Source organism: Emydura macquarii, unplaced genomic scaffold, assembly GCF_026122565.2.
Source record: "Emydura macquarii macquarii isolate MOO-44397 ecotype Brisbane River unplaced genomic scaffold, CSIRO-AGI_Emac_v2 contig_2924, whole genome shotgun sequence".
NCBI classification, from domain to species: Eukaryota; Metazoa; Chordata; order Testudines; family Chelidae; genus Emydura; species Emydura macquarii.
In genome coordinates, this window is record NW_027133061.1 from 1,900,423 (window position 1) to 1,917,666 (window position 17,244).

General features: G+C 56.3%; 2 protein-coding genes across 2 annotated transcripts; one reads left to right on the top strand and one right to left on the bottom strand.

Moving 5' to 3' along the window:
• Positions 1–194: 194 nt before the first annotated feature.
• LOC137167400 (tyrosine-protein kinase Fes/Fps-like) lies at positions 195–6,717 on the top strand. The gene is made up of 9 exons (XM_067569530.1): positions 195–461; positions 1,187–1,315; positions 1,722–1,775; positions 4,390–4,508; positions 4,602–4,696; positions 5,000–5,123; positions 5,382–5,539; positions 6,026–6,148; positions 6,575–6,717. Exons 1-9 carry the CDS (start codon positions 195–197, stop codon positions 6,715–6,717), a joined length of 1,212 nt encoding a protein of 403 aa, XP_067425631.1.
• An 8,391-nt stretch (positions 6,718–15,108) lies between these two features.
• Positions 15,109–16,368, bottom strand: RXFP4 (relaxin family peptide/INSL5 receptor 4). Its single transcript, XM_067569603.1, has one exon. The coding sequence runs from the start codon at positions 16,366–16,368 to the stop codon at positions 15,109–15,111; it is 1,260 nt and encodes a 419-aa protein (XP_067425704.1).
• Positions 16,369–17,244: the final 876 nt, after the last annotated feature.

The following is a 17,244-nucleotide window of genomic DNA, read 5'->3' on the forward strand; positions in this document are numbered from 1 at the left end:
CTGCATCTGGATGGGGGCGACTGAGCAGTCCTGCTGGGGGTGGGTTACAGGGTAGGATTGAGGCATGTTGGCAGAGGGCAGCGCATGGGAGGCGTCAGTTTTCCTTGCCGCGCTGCAGCTGCCCTAGTCTGGAGTGTCTAGGGCTGCCATCCCAGCCCCTCTCCCAGGCAGGCACCCCACTGATTTCCTGAGGGATGCCCTGCAAACACCTGACCCTTGATTCGCTCCTGTTCTCTCCCAACCGCAAGCTTCCCCCTCCGGTGCCGCTGGTGCCGGCAGCCGAGAGACCCCTTTGGCAGCAGGACTGGTACCACGGCTCGCTGCCCAGACAGGAGGCTCAGGCGTTGCTGGCCAACGAAGGCGAGTTCTTGGTCCGCGAGAGCCAGGGGCGGCCGGGTGAGCACGTCCTGTCCGTGCTGGCGGGAGGGCAGTGCCGGCATTTCATCATCCAGTGCCGGAAGGTAAGGCGCTTGGTGGGGAGGGGAGCTGATGGTGCGCCCCGCAGGCCGTGCACCCTAGCCCCGACGGAGCAAGCCCACTGAAGGGTTAAGCACCTCTAGGCAGTTGCTGCAGCCCATGTCCTGTCCCCAGGCGTGCTGACTGGCCAATGAGGATGTGCGGAGAGTGGGCAAGTCACGAATCTTTGTGCCTCAGTTTCCCCATCTGTAGAATGGCAATGGCGATGCTGACTCGCCTGCTCGTCGCGCTGCCAGCACTCTGCGAAGAGGCCTTAGTATAAATGAGCATTGAGCGCTAAGTCGAAGTCTCAGAATGACGGCCGTGATGCGAGAGTAGGGCTCTGTAACACATCAGTGGCCACCTGGGACTTCGCAGCTATTGCTGTGCTGCATGGCATGGTCCCGCCGATGTGCACAGCAGCACTGGGGCTGGAAGTCAGAGCCTCCTGGGCCAGAAACAATCCCTTGCTATGGGGGAATCCCCACTAGGTGGGAGCAGTATAGGGCCTAAGACACACAGTCCAGTGCTGATTCCATCCAGCAGAGGGCAGTGCGCATGCACTCACTCAAGGTAACTGTTGCCCTGCTCCCTCCTGTGATTTGTAAAATTTGGGGCCCCCTGCGGGTGACCCATCCAGCCCGGCCTCTAGGCTCAGCTTCTGTGCCAGTCAGCTGGTTAACACCCCCGCCGCCCCGCCCACGTTGAACTGCTCTGCGCTCGTCTGCAGGGCAGGTACCAGTTTGAGCCCGGCGGGGTGGGTGCACCCACCATCCCTTTGCTCGTCCACCACCATCTGCAAGCCCGCCAGGTGCTCACCAAGAAGTGCTCGTTCCTCCTTCGTCACCCGGTCGCCAAGGTAAGCTGGTTGCGTGCCCAGGGGCACCTGGATGGGTGCTGGCGCGGGGTATGGCAGAGCTCCAGTGGAGGTTTGCAGTGGGAGCAGAGGCCTGGGACGGGGCAGTAACAAGGGATTAACCTCAGCTTTGCACACACACACCCCCCCTTGTCTGGCACGGGTAAGGTTCTAAGAGTGGACGCGAAAAACTGGATGGAAAATTTGGGGCCTGCCCTAGAATCAAGCCCCTGTTCCTCTGTGTTTGCTCCAATCCTCATCAGCTCCCACTGCCGCCGAGTCCCCCTCCCGCCCCACGTCAATGAGGGGCTTATGCCCCTGAGCAGAGTCAGCCCCACATGGAGCAGTGCAAACCATCAGTGCTATTGTTTCCAGTCCTTATCGTCTGGTGCTTTGTTCCCTTTTGCAGGCGAAATGGGACTTGAGCCATGACGACGTCGTGCTGGGAGAGCTGCTGGGCAGCGTGAGTGACTCTGTTCTCAGCTGTTAACAGTGTGCTGGAGTGAACGTGCTCTGCACGTCAAGCCTGATGTGAATTGGGGCCCGATTGGAACCAGGCAGCACGGGCAGGACGCCAGTGTGCTGTTCCCACCTGTGCCACTTCCATTCTGCCTGGCCTTGCCCAAGTCACTTCCCCTCTCTGTGCCTCTCGTGTAAATGCGCATCAGGCGCATCATCTCCCCGGAGAGAGAGAGCACAGTGTGTGCAGCCCGCACCGGGCGGCAGCAGAAACGAAATTCAGCGAAGCCACGTGCCAAGTTCTAGGCTTAGGGAGGAAAAATCCAAGGCCCCACTATAAAATGGGGAATAACCGGCTAGGGGGTCAGCCTGCTGAAAAGGATCGGGGGATTCTAGGGGATCGCAAATTAAATGTGAGTCAACAATGTGACACGGGTGCGAAAAAGGCTGCTATCGTTCTGGGATGTACCAACAGAAGTATCTGTGGAAGACGTGGAAGGTAATTATCTTGCGAGGCCTTAGCTGAACTACTGTGTCCAGTTCTGGGTACCACACTTCGGGAAAGATGTGGACAAATTGGAGAAAGTCCAGAGGAGAGCAACAAAACCGATCAACGGTTTAGAAAACCCTCTCTATGAAGAAAGATTAATAAAACGGGATATGTTTAGTCATGGGGAAAAAAGACGGGGGGGGGGGGGGGGGCCGACCTGAAAACAGTCTTCAAATACATTCAGGGCTGTTACAGAGAGGACTGTGATCAATTTTCCCCCATGTCCACTGACGGTAGAACAAGAAGTAATGGGTTTAATCGGCAGCAAGGAAGATGTAGGTTAGAGATTAGGAAAAAATGTCCAACTCTCTGGGGAGTTCAGCTCTGGAACAGGCTGCCGAGGGAGGTTGTGGAATCCCAGGCGCTGCAAGTTTTAAGAGCCAGTTGGATGAATCCCGGTCAGCGATGCTCTAGGTTTCCTCAGTCCTGCCTCAGTGCAGCGGGCTGGACTAGATGACCTCCCGAGGTCTCCTCCAGCCCTACCTTTCTAGGATTCTAACTGCAGCTGGCTGCTTTTTCCACCCACAGGTGGGGGTTTTGGAAGTTTAAAGGAGTAATACCCCCAAAAGTAAAATCATCAGGGTTTGGGGCTACATGTGCCACAGGTCACGGGGAGGCAGGGTGGGGATTCAGGGACTCAGATTTGCATTTAATCTTACATTTCCCGTTCTGTGATCTAGAGGGAGCGATAAATGTGTCGCTTCTAGTCCATCCGCCATGTCTCGCAACATACGTACAGAATCCCTTTAAAGGATACACCTCGCAGTTGAGCTTGTATCTGCCTTAGGCATCACCTCCCTAGCCCCTTTTGTTAGCTACTGAGCCCATAATGCTAACCACAGGGCAACATGAATATTTCATATGGCAGCTGCCGTCCCTTCTTTGTCCCCGGTTATAAAATATGGATCTGATGCTTTTGTGCTGCGGTGTCAGCCCAGCCCCTACAAGGCGCTCGAAGCTGTGATGGGGGTGGTGGGGTCAGGGGGGGTGGAGAGTGGAAAGGCGTGTAATGCATACCTTGCTGAGGGCGGGGGAGGAAAGGAGAAAGTTCTGTGGTTTGAGTCTGTCATGCCACGCCGCTGGGTGAGTCGTCAGCAGCAGCGATTGAACCTGGAACGTCTGGATCGTAATAATAATCCCTAGTTCTTACCTAGCACTGTTCATTGTTAGCGGGCCGTGCATTTGGTAAAGTCGGTGGGTATCATTATCCCCATTTTGCAGATGGGGAAACTGAGGCACAGAGCAGGGAAGTGATTTGTCCAAGGTCACTCTAGTGGCCGTGCTTGGAATAGCACCCGGGTCCCCCAACTCCCAGTCTAGTGCTCTATCCGCCAGGGCACACAGCCGCCCAGCAGTGGGGTGCGTTGTGGTTACGCGCAGTGATTGGCGTCTCAAGCGCAGCCTTACGTCATGCCGAGCTCAGTGGCCTCTGGGAAATGAGCTGGCGGGTCTTGGGGACAGGGGTCCACAGCCCAAAAACCCACCCGTGCTGCGGACTCTGCTTCACTTGCAACCTCTAAAGAGAAACCAAGGAGAAGTGCCCAGATACCACAGTGACGGGCTCTGTTTAGAACCCTGCGTGGAACAGAAGGACTGAATAGACCAAACTTTCTTTTCATCCCTAGAGGGGAATCCTTCCCGGCAAGGGCATAGCAGCAGGGGAGTGGTGTGGCGGGGCGCACCGGGCAGATAGAAAGCTCTCCAGGCGTCAGCGCTCGCGGGCTTAAACCTTGACATATTGGCGATGGGGTGGGGTTGGGGGGGGGGGGGTTGGATGCGCTGCCCCTTTAAATTTCTAAGCACTCTGTCAGTGGGTGGGGACAGCTGCCCTTTTGTTCTGGGCATGGCTGCAGCATGCTGCCAAGCGGGGGATGCACACACTGTGCTCTCCCTAGGGAGAGAGCAGGCCTGATTTCCCTTTTGCATGTTTTATGTGGGGCTCCAGCCGCCTAACCCTCGCCCACCTCCACTGCTGCAGCTGCTTGCAGGTACCCAGGCGGGTTGTGCATAGCCGGCCATGCTCTGCTGCCTGCTCTCCTCCCCTGCACCCTTGTCTCTCTGTCCCCAGGGGAATTTCGGGGAGGTGTATAGCGGCCGCCTGTCCTACAACAACACCCCCGTGGCTGTGAAAACCTGCAGAGAGCACCTGGCCCCGGAGGCTAAGCAGAAGTTCCTCATGGAAGCCAGGTCAGCCAGCAGCGAGGTCTGACGGATCAGCGGGTGCCGGCCCCGCCGCGTCGGCTCAGAGCTCACCCCCCTCTGTTCCTTCCCGTTTCTAAGCATCGTCAGGCACTACAGCCACCCGAATATTGTCCGGATTATCGGCGTCTGTGCCCGGAAACAGCCTGTCTTCATCGTCATGGAGCTGGTGTCCGGTGAGCAGCAGAACTCTCTGCATAGCAGCAGGCTCTGTGTGTCCGCCTGTGACCCCCGTCCCCGTGCACCTTGCCTCCTGGGTGCCAGGCCAGGCCTGCTGCACCAGGGCTGGGAATGTCACCACCTAGAGGCGGCAGCCTGAAGTGCATGTAGGCCCTGTTTACTCTGCAAAACCTAGGGAAAGGGGTGTTTTGAGGGTAACTGCTGATTTAAATCCAGCCTTAAATTCAGGCTAGTTGGAGCGAGGGGGCATGGATCATCTGGGTCTTTTGTTCTTTCGTTCTCTCTCTTCCTCCGCCCAGGTGGGGATTTCTTATCATTCCTCCGCTCTGAGGGGAGCCGGCTCTGGGTTCAAGACCTCATCCACTTTGCAGTCCAGGCAGCAGCAGGGATGGCCTATCTGGAGAGCAACGGCTGCATCCACAGGTACGGACGAGACACCCCTCCCCCCCCCCGCCTGGCAGCACCGAGAATTGCACCCCCGGGGAGGTTACGGTGATGTTTAACGGCACGAGTGGCACCCAGAGGATTAACAAACCAGGCGGCCGATGGCCCCAAACAGTGACCAAAGTCCCGCGCTAAGGTTACAGGTCTAGCTCCCCGGCCGGCCAGTCCTGCCTGCTGCATCCCGGGAGTCTCCCGCCGGCGCTGAGACGTGTCTAGCCCGCTGTCCTCTCCCTGCAGGGACCTGGCGGCCAGGAACTGCCTGGTGGGAGAAGGCCGCGTGCTGAAGATCAGTGACTTCGGCATGTCGCGGCAGGAGGCCGACGGCGTCTACGCCTCCCGGGGAGGAATGAAGCACATTCCCATCAAGTGGACGGCGCTGGAGGCGCTGAGATACGGTCAGGGGCGCGAGATCAGAGGGGTGGGGGCGGGACGAGAGGGGCCTGGGTCCAGGAAGGTCTGGGGCAGGGGAGGCTGGTCGAGGCCAACAACACCCCCCGTGCTGGGGTTTGAGAGGATGGTAGCAATTTCCCCCCCAAGCACTCAGAGGTCGGTCATTCGTCCGGTTTTAAGCCAGACGGTCCTGTTTTCGTAAGGTTTGTCTCTGCCCGGTACTGCCCAGGGAACCGGCTGTGGTTTAGTCTGGTATCACTGCGGGCACAGGGAGGATGCTATGGTGCAGAGCGCCCTGATCTGCGCCAGTCCCACCGGCTCCCCCAGTGGGCACAGGCCCTTGCCAGTCTGGAAGACACCACTGGGAGGCCCTGCATCTGGGGGATGCGCTGGTGGCTACCCTAGTCTCCTGGGTCGCCCTGCTGATCACGTGAGAAAGGGCGGCTGGATCGGGCCCCTCCACTAACGTCCCCCGTGTGGGTTGGCGGCAGGCCGCTACTCGACGGAAAGCGACGTCTGGAGCTACGGGGTCCTGCTCTGGGAGATCTTCAGCCTGGGGGCCGCCCCTTACCCCGGCATGTCGAACCAGCAGGTGGTGAGCCAGGTGGAGAGAGGTGAGTAGACACAGCTGGCGTTTATCGCGGCGCGGGCCCTTGACAAGGTGATTCCTGAGCTAAGGGGGTGGGTGGCGATGTAGCTAAGGCACAGGGCTGGGGCTCAGGAGAGTGGGGCTCAGCTCCTGGCTGTGCCACAGACTCATTGTGTGACCTTGGCCTAGTCACTTAGTCTCTCTGTGCCTCAGTTCCCTGTCTGTACAATGGGAAGGAGAGAGCTGACTGGTCCGTTTAGACGGTAAGGTCCTTCGGATTGTCTCTTGCTGGGTGTTGTACAGCACCTAGCGCATTGGGGTCCTAATCTCAGTCGGCCTCTGGACTGCGATGCAGATAACAACAATGGACTTCAGTCCCATTTCCACCCCAGCCCACCTCAGGGCGAGCTGCCCGCACGCGGGGCGTATCCAGCCTCTCTTGCCCCGGCAGGTTTCCGCATGCGAGCTCCTGAGCGCTGCCCGCTGGAAGCGTACGACGTGATGCTGAGATGCTGGGAAGCCCGTCCCAGCCTGCGCCCCAAGTTCTATGCCATCCATCAGGAGATGACGCAGCTCCGCTGGAAATCTGAGTGACTCTGGCCCCCCACTTCTCGTTTGTAGTGTGTGCCCCCCACCCGCCCAAAATAATCTGTATAAAGCCTCGAATTACCTTTGCTCCAGGCTTTTCCCACTGTCTCTTCACCTCTCTACCAGAGACTGGGCTCCTAGAAGGGCTGGTGGTGGGAGCCTGTTTTAAATATTTCCATTATGTGACTTCTTCGGTGCTGCTCATCAATCGGAGCTCCTCTGTCAAAAGAGAGGCTGCCGCGCAGGTCACAATGGTTCCCTTCTCATGCAACGCCTCGGATGGGGTCGGCAACGGTGAATGTTGCTAATTTTCCTGTCCTGAACCTCAGATGTTGTCTCCGCTTCTGAACGAGAACTGAAAACTCCAAGCAGTGAGAAATGCAGGCACACGGCGGAGCGAGCTCCTTGTGCAGCTGATGGAGACGTTCCGCCTGCGTGTAAACAATGCAACGACTGTCGGGCCAAATTCAGCCCTGGACGCAGCTTTGTTGTCTGTCAGGAAGTCCTGGGCCCTGCTGCTGGGTCTGGGTTTGGCTGGGGGACTTAACGTTTCCGTGAACGTCAAGAGATTTTGACTCTCTAGGTCAAACTTCAGCTCCGGTTCAGCTCCACTAACGTTTCACGGGGGGGAATTGGTGACACGTGACATTCACCCCGAGATCGGCATGCGAGATTCCCTATCGGCACTGCCTGACTGGCTCAGATCCGACGGCCATCTAGCCGGGTATCTGCTCTCAGGCACTGGTCAGCCCCAGCCACTTCAGAGAAAAGTGCGAGAAGCCTGCCATGGGAAGAACCTTCCACCAGAGAAATCTCTTTTCCCACAGTCGCTACAGGTGGGTTTATGCACCGACACAGAAAGGTTTATAGCCCTTCCCATCCCTTGGTGTTTACTAGGAGTGATGATAACTCGGAATGGTCTCATTATACGTATAAATCATAGACAGGTCGAGCTGCTTCCCAGGGATCCAGGTGGAGCCCACGGTTTCCCTGCTGCAGCCAGGGGTACGGGAGATCCTCCTCGCTGAGCTCCTTCCCTCTGGCTGCAGTGGGGGTGGGAAGCTGCTGGCAGAGACGGGCGGTCCTTCAGCGTTGTAAAAATGATACCTGTGGCCCTCGAGCCAAGCGAGTTGGGAACCCCTGACCTAGCCCATCCCGCTTCCTCTTTGGAAGCCCGGTAACTGCTTGGACCGCGATGATCTGTTGGGGGCAGTGCGTGTCACACACTTAACTGTGCGCTGGATGGGGAAAAAACGCCCAGCTTGGTATCGGTTTTGAATTGTGTCGGGAACATCTGATCCGAGTCCTTCCACCCACCCCCAAAACATTGGGAGCGTTCGGGTCTGAACGGGCTAATCTCGAGTCAAGATCCATCTTGTCTGGCAAAAATAGGCTGGAAATGTAGGACTGGAAGAGACCTCGAGAGATCATCTAGTCCTGCCCCCTGCACTGAGGCAGGCCCAAGTAAACCTACAGCATCCCTGACAGGTGTTTGTCCAGCCTGCTCTTAAAAAGCTCCAAGGACCGGGGTTTCCACCACCTCCCTAGATCCGCTATTCCAGTGCTCGCTGGTGCTCGTTAACGCTTGTTTGCACGGGACAAACATTTGGATTAAACGAAGTATGCAAGGGAGCGAGAGAGCAATGCGGCGGATGAGTAATTTAAAGCTGCAGATGTGTGATAGTTAAATAGAAAGAGGAAATTAAAAATCCTTGTGCATCAGAGCAAAAGCAGGCAATTAGCAAAACCCCTCGCAAGCCAAATTACAGCCCATAACAGGCAGCAATGTGCAGTCAATTGTGTTTGGCCAAGAGGGATCGAGATATGGGCTTTGCCGTCATTTTTGGCGCCATTTAGCGATCGTGTTGATTTATAACCTGCTGGAAGCCCAGCCTGCTCCTCTCCCATCTGGAGCCGACAGGAGGGGCAGTAACGGAGCCGGGGGAGAAATCCCAGCACTTCTTGGGGCGTCGTCCATGTGGTGCTCTCAAAGCACTTTGTAAACGCTACTGGCTCAGGGCACAGGCTTGCCTGAGGTTATCCTGCAAGAGGAAGCACTAGGGATGGAAAGCGGATCATTGATGCCCTGGTCACGGGATGCGCTGCCTGCGTCATGCCCTCCAGAGACGAAGACCCAAGGATGGGAGCAGCATCTCGAGTCCTCTGGACGTTGCACCATCGCTCTCCACATCCAGCCCTGTCCTCTCACCACGAGGTGAGCTGGCTCCGTGGTGCCCACGGAAGGCAACGGGCTAAGCCTGGAAGTGGCACCCGCCCGATAATTCCTTGGGCACATCTAACCCATTACGACAAAGGGGTCAGAGCAGCAGGATCTGCTCAGGGCTGTGTCTGGCTGATGTCTGGGGTGCATGGGGATGCCCTACCTCTCGGGGCGGGGGGCAGGGAGGTTCATTCAGCTGAGTGGAGATGCAGGATCCAGGCTAGATAAAGCTGGCGGGAGCTGCCTGGTCCTTCCGTTGCAGGGACTGGAAGAAGGTGCGGTTTGAGATGGTCGCTGTGTGTGCTGGAATTTCTAGTAGCAAAGGGCCGGGTAGCCTGAAGCGAGACCTCCTGGATGCCAACGTCTTCTGGCATGGTGGAGATGTTGGACTGGGCCCCGCTGCTGCAGATCCTGGTTCCGCCCTCGCACCCCACACCCCGGGCCTATCATTCTGGGTCAGCTCGTTTTTCAACAGCTCACAAATCATTTCCCTGCCTCCCCTCCACCCCAGCCGCTGGTGGCTTGAACGGAGACTGGCCCATCCAGCCCCTGCGTTCCAAGAGTCCCTGCGCCACCAGAAGGGCCCTGCATTTCCCGCCCACACACCACATTAAACCCCCAGGGCTGCTCCTGACTGCGGATCTTGCTGGATTCCCAGTGTGGGGCAGAGAAATACATTTTCCTGGCTCCAGCATCTCCAGTTCTCCCAGCCCCCAGGCCCTTCCCCACCCCGCATCTGCTCTGCGCCATGTCCACCCAAGATTTTGCACATTACTCTTCCCACCCACCTAAACTCGGGGCAGAAGCAAATCCCCCAAGGGGAACCTCTGACACTCTGACCCCCAGAGAGTGGAGGGTGCATTGGCCCCTGCTGTATCACCGCAGACACGCAGGAATCCACTGGGCCGATCCACCTGCCTCATGTTTACCCATCCAAGCTGCTTGAATGAAGATCCAGTTGAGGCACTGGCTGTAGGACGGAGCCCCCAGGAGGCTCTGCTGTGAAACCACTGAGCGCTCTCCACGGGCGAGCACGCCTGCCAGTGGAACAATAACCAAACCCGTGGACGGGCACCTCTTATCTCACAGCTATGTTGAACCAAGGCGCTGGTCACTAAGGCCTGATTCGACAGCGCTCGGTAAAATTCTTCCAGTCCAATGGCTGCAGTTTTTGGCAGCTCAGATTTCCTCCCTGCTTGCCCTGTGGAAACCCCACTTACACGTCAATAATTTGTTCTCCCCACACAACGGTGCCCGGTGCCCCTCCGTTTGTTTGTTTGTTTTTCTCTGCTACATGCTGGATCGTCCCCTCAAAGCAAACGCTGACCGCGTGGCAGATTCGTGCAGGGAGTTGTTCTGAAATAAAACCCGGTCCCTACTTCTTTTTTAAATTGTATAACCCTGCAAGCCGTTTTAGGGCAGGCCTCCTGCACTGATCCCCTACAAAGGAGAGAAAGGAAATGTGATGGCGATTTCCTGCAATATCCTGGACAAACCTTATTGAATGATGGGGGGGGTTTCAGATTCCGTTTGCAAGGCAAACGTGTGTGCTCTGTGGTGAGGTCGTGTGGAACTGCCCGCGGCTGGAGACGGGACCAGTGTAATCTTTGGGAGCTATTAGGAAGTTAAAGACCTTTTGAGGACAATACGTGCGAGGCGTCCCTGATACCGTGTAGGACGGCGGCACGCCGGGCCCTGGTATAAAGCCCAGTTCTGTTGTGGTTGTGTGGGACTTTTCAGCACTGGACAGAGCATGCTCGGACTCAGGGCACGTCTAGCACCGCAGACAGCTCCCAGTAAGGCCTCCAGCCTGGCCCTGCAGGATTTGGAGGGGCTGGTGGTGGGGGAGGGGTTGGGGGGGATGTTGCTCACTTAAAAGACATTATTTGTACTCCAGTTTTGCCTAGAAGCCCCAACCAAGATTGGGGACACACTGTACCAGTGTAGAGACAGAGTGCGTTGTGAGGCTACATGCGTTACAGAGCGTAAAGTGCTGGGGTGCTATGAACAGGGGGTGGGAAAAGTACCTAAGAGAGAGGACTGGAGATTGATTCATGCTCTCTGTGGTTTCTAGCCCCGTCCAGTCTGGTCTGGGCTCTGGTTCCTCTCGAACAGAGACAGAGGAATTTCTTTGCATGGTTTGAATTCTTGGTTTGCACAGTCCCAGTTATGCTTATTTGGTGGATATAAATTGCCAAAAGAGATTAACTCTTAAGAAACCCAGGTTTTCCTCCCCACCTTCTAATTATTCCCTACCAGAAGTAATGATAAAACATAAAATAGATCCGTGAGCAGACTTGTTTTCCAGGGTTCTACATTTAGAGTAACAAGAAAACCCAACAGCTGATAACCACGTCAGAGATTATCCCCTCCAGAAGGAACCCCAAATACTCCGAGATTCTCCGTTAAGCTAAGGCCACTCTACAAACACTCTGGTACTGCCCCGGGGCCGTCAAGTGGCATGACGGCCCCACCTTTAAAGCCTGTTTACATTGCAAGAAATGAGGCCTTTCGCATAAATAAGACTCAGCCTCTCTATCGGCTTGTGCCGCCAGCTAAGGTGTAGGGAATCATTTAGTTCCCTTCCTGTTTGCAAACGGTCTGCAAACTGGCTGAAAAATTATCATCCGCTGTGTCTGCTGATCAAAGTGTGTTTGGCTCTCTGGGTCTCGTCCCATCCAATGTGCCGGGGGTGCTGCGTCGGTTCCTGGCACGAGGCGCATGAGGTGGTTTTGGAATTGGAGGTGATGGGAAAAAAAAATTTTTTCAGTCGTTGATGAGTCAAAATAAATAAAGAAATGAAGGTTGACAAAATGGTTGTGACGTTGCCTTGCCTTTTCCCGTCCTTTTGGTTTTTAAACGTTTCAAAATAGCAATAAAATGGAGACTTTTTTGACAATTTTCATGATTTTTTTCCCCTCAAAACCAACATATTGTGATTCTGAAATGCTGCCACAGTGCCTCATGGGAGTTGTAGTTCAGGCACTTCACGCTCCCATTCTCCCTTATAGGCTGGGCTCACTGGTTAGACTCCGTTTCCCTTGATGCACTATAGTTTCCCCTCTTGATGCCTCATGGCAGTCATGTGGCCCTGGTGCATCATGGGAGATGTAGTCTGTCCAGGGAGCCTAGCCAACAGAGGAGAAAGGGAGTGTGTGGCCCCAAAACTACAATTCCTATGAAGCACCACGGCAGCATTTCCAAAACATAATGTTTCATTTTAGGGGCATTTGGTTTTTTGATGAAACATCGAACTGTCTGCATAAAGCAGATGCTTTGTGCGAAAAATTCCACTTAGCTGGAAACCCAATTTTCCCGTCAAACATCAGTTTTGATGGAAAATTTGCAATCAGCTTTCTGGGCTGAGGATTTTTGAACAATACCATATATGGGTTGAGCAGGAGAGAAGTTTTTCAACGATCAACCAAAATTTTGTGATTGGCTTAAAAAAAACCCCTCCTGATTTTTTTAACACTTGGGGCTTGCCATACCTCCCAGGTAAAGAAATGTCTTCCTGTTAATACTATTTTTATCTTGATCATTGCCCTCCTAATGCCCATGTGAAGCCAGATTTTACAGACAATTCCCCAGCACCCAAAAACGGGGTAAGAGATTTCCCCTTGTGATCATCTCCTATTTACACCCCTAAAGCAGGTTTTTCACAAGGGCTCAGCATCCCGCTAGGATATTTAGCGCCCGAATTTAATACTCTGAGCTCTTTTGAAAATGTAGCCACTTACTTTGGTGCCTAAATGGGCTCGTTAGAAAAATCCACGTCTGACTGTGCGTGCTGAACTCTGCAAAAGGGGCCATCCCCTTCGTCATGACATTGCTGCCATTACACACCTCGTTCCAGGCGGTATCTTTGCTCCTTTCCCAGCAAAACAGCGGCCCTTGATTGACCACAATAAAAATTTCATTTCTGTAAACAGGAACTGGGCTCTGCTAATCCCCTGATGGGCTGGGATTTTTTTGTTTGCTTAAGGGCTGGTAGCTGATTACCTTTTAGATTTGTCCCTTTTTGATGGTCCTTTATCACGATCCTCCCCCACCCCCACCCCCACACACACACTAGTTACGTTAATTGCAGCATTGCAAAGCAATTCATCAGTCAAGTGGCTGTCCATGAATTACAATGGGAATAAGTGAATCATGTTTTTTCCCAAAGGGCTTCTCTAGGCACAAGGTTTAATTACACTGGTATAGTGAAAGCAGTATGACACCCTTAGCTATACTGGTATATACTGTGTCCACCTTAGAGAGGTAAAACTGCTCTTTTCATCAGCAGAGCTCAAAGCACTTTCTAAAGCAGGTCGGTATCGTTATCCCATTTTACAGATTAAGAAACTGAGGCACCCAGCAGGTCAGTGGTCTCTCAAGTCCCCGTGTTCTATCCGCTAGGCCACACTGCACCTTTATTACATCTCCATTAGGAGTTGTACTGACTGAACCCCTTGGGAGATCAAACCAAAATCGTTCAACGGGTACAAAACCTGTGTGACAATCAGGTTTGTTCTCTCTCCGCCCCCCGGCATTCCTGTCCTACTTCATTGATGGAGCTCAGCCCCAATCAGAGTAAAGCCCTTAGAGTGGAGTTAGCCCATTTAACCCTTCGTGTGCTGGATAAGGCAGTGGAACATTGCCTCACTAAGGAATCCAGCTGTTCCAGAGATTCTAAGGGGGCAGCCTCGGCCTGGCTAACACACGTCCTTCCACGCAGCTGGCCGCATTAAAAGAGGTGATGTCTTCACCCGACCTGTAATTCCTCATTAACCTCTGCCCTGGAGCAAAAATCAGGTCCTGGCTACAGCGTCAGAGCTGCCTTGATTTAGACTTTGACACAGTCTGGAGTTGATATGCCTCACATACGCCCCATAAATCTGGGAGTCAGAGAGTTTGCTTTCTTTTCCCAGACGTTCGTGCCGAATCCAGCCTTGAAATGGAGCCGTCTTCCGCCTGCCCGCTGTTCAATGCTGGGGGGGTCGCCAGGTGGACCAGAGATGGGCTCGATAAGAACAAGTACTTTTTGGGGTGTGAGGTCCGAGGGGAATGGTCCCCTGCGCTGAGCGGGTCATGTAGGACTCCTGGAAACACATTCAGAGGTGCATCTGTATGGGGGAGCCACATGCACTGTCACTCCTCTCCCCAGGGAAAGTTAAGCCACCGTTGACTAAACCAGATTGACCCCTGGAGTAACCAACCCCATTAGCCTCAGTGGGGTTACCGCGCTATTGAAGGTTGCTTTGGCCCCCACGTGCTTTGTGGGCCCGTGGGTCAGGGCCACTGGCCTGCCGGGAGATCTTACTTCAATCGCTCACCCCCTGCACGGTTTAGGCTGGGGGACTTGCCCCGACGGAGGAAGTGATTTGTGCTGCTTCAGAGCAGCCTCCCCTCCTGCCCTGGGGCTGCCAGCAGGATTTCCGGACCAGAACCAATAGCCTCCAGAGAAGAACCCACCCGGCCCTCGTCAGTCAGGGTGCCACACAGGGCCTGGGGGAGGCGTCGCACTGTAAAAAGCGCTTGCATTAGGGCTTTTGCCGCTGCTTCGCAGACCCAGCGGGAGGTGCAGGAGCCTGTTGCGCCCTCCTTGGAGTGGTCAGGAGGTGCACGCGGCTCGGCCTTTGCCTCCCGCTGCCGGGAGGGTGTGTGGAAGCAGGGAAGATCCTGGGATCTGCGGGAATGTGCTGGAGTCCTCGTTAAGATCCGGAGTCCTCCGTGGGTGTCAGTCCCTAGAGGGTGGCAAGACCATGAAGAGCCGGGAACCTCCCAGGGCTCCTGCCCCGTCGGTGGCTGCCGGAGGGAAACGGAGCCAATGGAGACGCAGAGCACAGAGGTTCGGAACCTCTTCCAAAGGTTCACGTGGCTCTGGGGCTTTTGTGGGATGCGCTGTGGAAATCAGGGCCACAATGTCTGTCTTTGCACCCCTCCACCGCCCCCCCCAGTGTCAGCCAGGTACCCTGGCTGGGGCTCCAGATCCAAAGAGCTGGGTCCCCTCTGTCCTAACAGGAATGTGGTGCGACCGCTACTCTCTAGCCAACAACATCAAGTTAGCTGTGGTGCAAAAGCCCACGGCCCGTAGCACGCCCGGTGCCAACAGCAGCCCCCTGCCCTGCTAGCCCCGGCGTCGCTGCCGTGAGCCCCAAAGCCATCCGTCCACGCGTCTTAGAGGCCGCGCTTCACCAGCGCTCGCTTCGGCATCTCCCACTTGCAGGCCGATCCGGGGCCAGCTCTGCCTCGCCCTGCTGGCTGTCTTCCTCGTCTCTCAACTCGGCCACGACGGTGATGGAGGTGGACAGCAGGGCATATTCCTTCTCTGCCACCTGTCGGCCCCTGGGGCTGCCCCTCGGGTCCAAGGGAAGTGCCCGCTCGGTGGTGCCCGCCTCCCTCGCCTTGCAGATGAAGGCAGGCAGGTAAGAGGAAGCCTGGGCCAAGAGATTCAAGAAAGCTTCCTTCAGGGCCCTGCGAGACTCCTTCCTCACCAGGCAGTAGACAACGGGGTTGAGGCAGCTGTTGCTGTGGGCCAGGCAGGTGGTGAGGGGGAAGATGTAGGTGTGGAGGAAGTAGAAGGTCTCGTCCCAAGGGACAGCCCCGAACTTCACCAGGGCTCCCCAGAAGGTCACCACGTGGTTGGGGAACCAGCAGACGAAGAAGGAGGTGACCACCAGCCAGACGGACGTGGTGATCTGACTCTGCCTCCTGGGGTTGTTGGCGTTGACCCGGTGCTGCTGGAGGAAGTTCAGGAGCAGCAGGTAGGAGGCCAGGATGATGGCCAGGGGCACCACAAAGGCCACCAGCACCTTCTGGAGGTGATACACCCCCAGCCACCGCTTGCTGGGGAACTTGAGCAGGCACAACTCCACCCCGACCACGTCGGTCACCGTGGCAAAGATGGCGGTGGGTACGGTGGCTGCCAAGGCCACGGCCCAAAGAGCCACAGTGATCCACTTGGCTAGGTGGGCGGTCAGCTTGAGGCCGGGCCGGACGGCGGAGGCCACGGCACAGTAGCGGGTGACGCTCATGGAGGTGAGCAGGAAGACGTTGGCGTAGACGCTCAGGATGGTCAGCGTGAGGACCAGCTTGCACATGGCGGTGCCGAAGGGCCACGTGAAATCCAGGGCCGTCTCCACCGCCCAGAAGGGCAGGGTCAGGGTGAAGTGGAAGTCGGCCAGCGCCAGGCCGAAGACGAAGACGTCTATGGCAGAGGCTGGCCTGCCCTTGCGGGCCCGGACCAGGTACATGACCATGGAATTACCCAGCAGCCCCATGGCGCACACCACCGAGTACACGCTGGAGATGAGGATCCGCAGGCCGAAGACGCCGTCAGCCGGGATGGAGGCGGCGTCATCCCCGCTCATCCCCCAAGCGTCCAGCAGAGATTTGTTCCCGAAGCCGGGCCACGCTGAGCTGTTCGGCTGCCCGATCCCCTCTGCCTGCATGTTCATCCTGCCAGCCAGGGGAGTGAAACGCTCAGCCCGGTGCTGCGCACGGGGGACGTACAGCACCCAGCGCGCAGAGGAGGAGGAGAGCACCCCTCGGCTCACCAGCTGGCCAGCACAGCCATCCTCGCCCTGAGCAAGACCGTTCAGGGCCAGTCCACGCCACTCCGCTCGCCCTGCGTGCACCGAGGGGTCCGCGACACAGAAACAGGGATGGTGCCACCCAGTAAGCCAGCAGTGGCTTGCACAGATGGGAGGGGGAATCCTTCTGGCCCCGGTCGCCCCTGGAACAGCAGCCTGGCTCCCGTGTCAGCGGCAGTCCACCCCTCGCAATCGACGCAGGCTCTTCGCTCTCCTCCCTCGAGCTTTCGCCTGCGATCCTGAGCGACTCTCCAGCTGCGCTGGGTGAATCTGTGCGAGGCAGGAGAGCTGCCTGGGGTGTGTATGTGACACTCTAGCCACTCGAGGCCGGCCCTCCCGAGGGGCAGGGCAGGGCAGGTCTCCTCCCTCCTCGGCAGGTGGGACAAAGGTGCCTCTCCGCCCGGGCGCTGCTGGACTTTCTGTTCAGCTGTTTATCTGCAGCGAGCGCTGCGGTGGGGCGTTCAGAGCGACTGCTGGTGGGTGCAGTGAGCCTGAGTGTGAATCGGGAACGAGCCAGTGGGTCCGAGTCGCTGTTGGCCTGGCTCTTCCTAGCACCTCCTTTGCGCTGATCTTAAATCACTGCACTGACCAGGGCCCAATCTAGTTCCCCTGGAGAAGGGGAAATCAGAATCGGGCCCAGTGGGTGGGGGAGGGGGAGGTTGTGTATTTTAAAGGGCCAGCATCAGGACAGCTTTTGGGTCCAATATTTAGGGGTTTTTTGTAAAAACCAAATGC

Bases quoted from the DNA above. Each gene is read 5' to 3' on its own strand.
- LOC137167400 (XM_067569530.1), top strand. From the start codon at position 195: ATGCCCTGCAAACACCTGACCCTTGATTCGCTCCTGTTCTCTCCCAAC. The intron at 1,316-1,721 runs GTAAGCTGGTTG...TCCCTTTTGCAG, and splicing joins TTCGTCACCCGGTCGCCAAG to GCGAAATGGGACTTGAGCCA. The intron at 6,149-6,574 runs GTGAGTAGACAC...TTGCCCCGGCAG, and splicing joins GGTGAGCCAGGTGGAGAGAG to GTTTCCGCATGCGAGCTCCT.
- RXFP4 (XM_067569603.1), bottom strand. From the start codon at position 16,368: ATGCAGGCAGAGGGGATCGGGCAGCCGAACAGCTCAGCGTGGCCCGGC.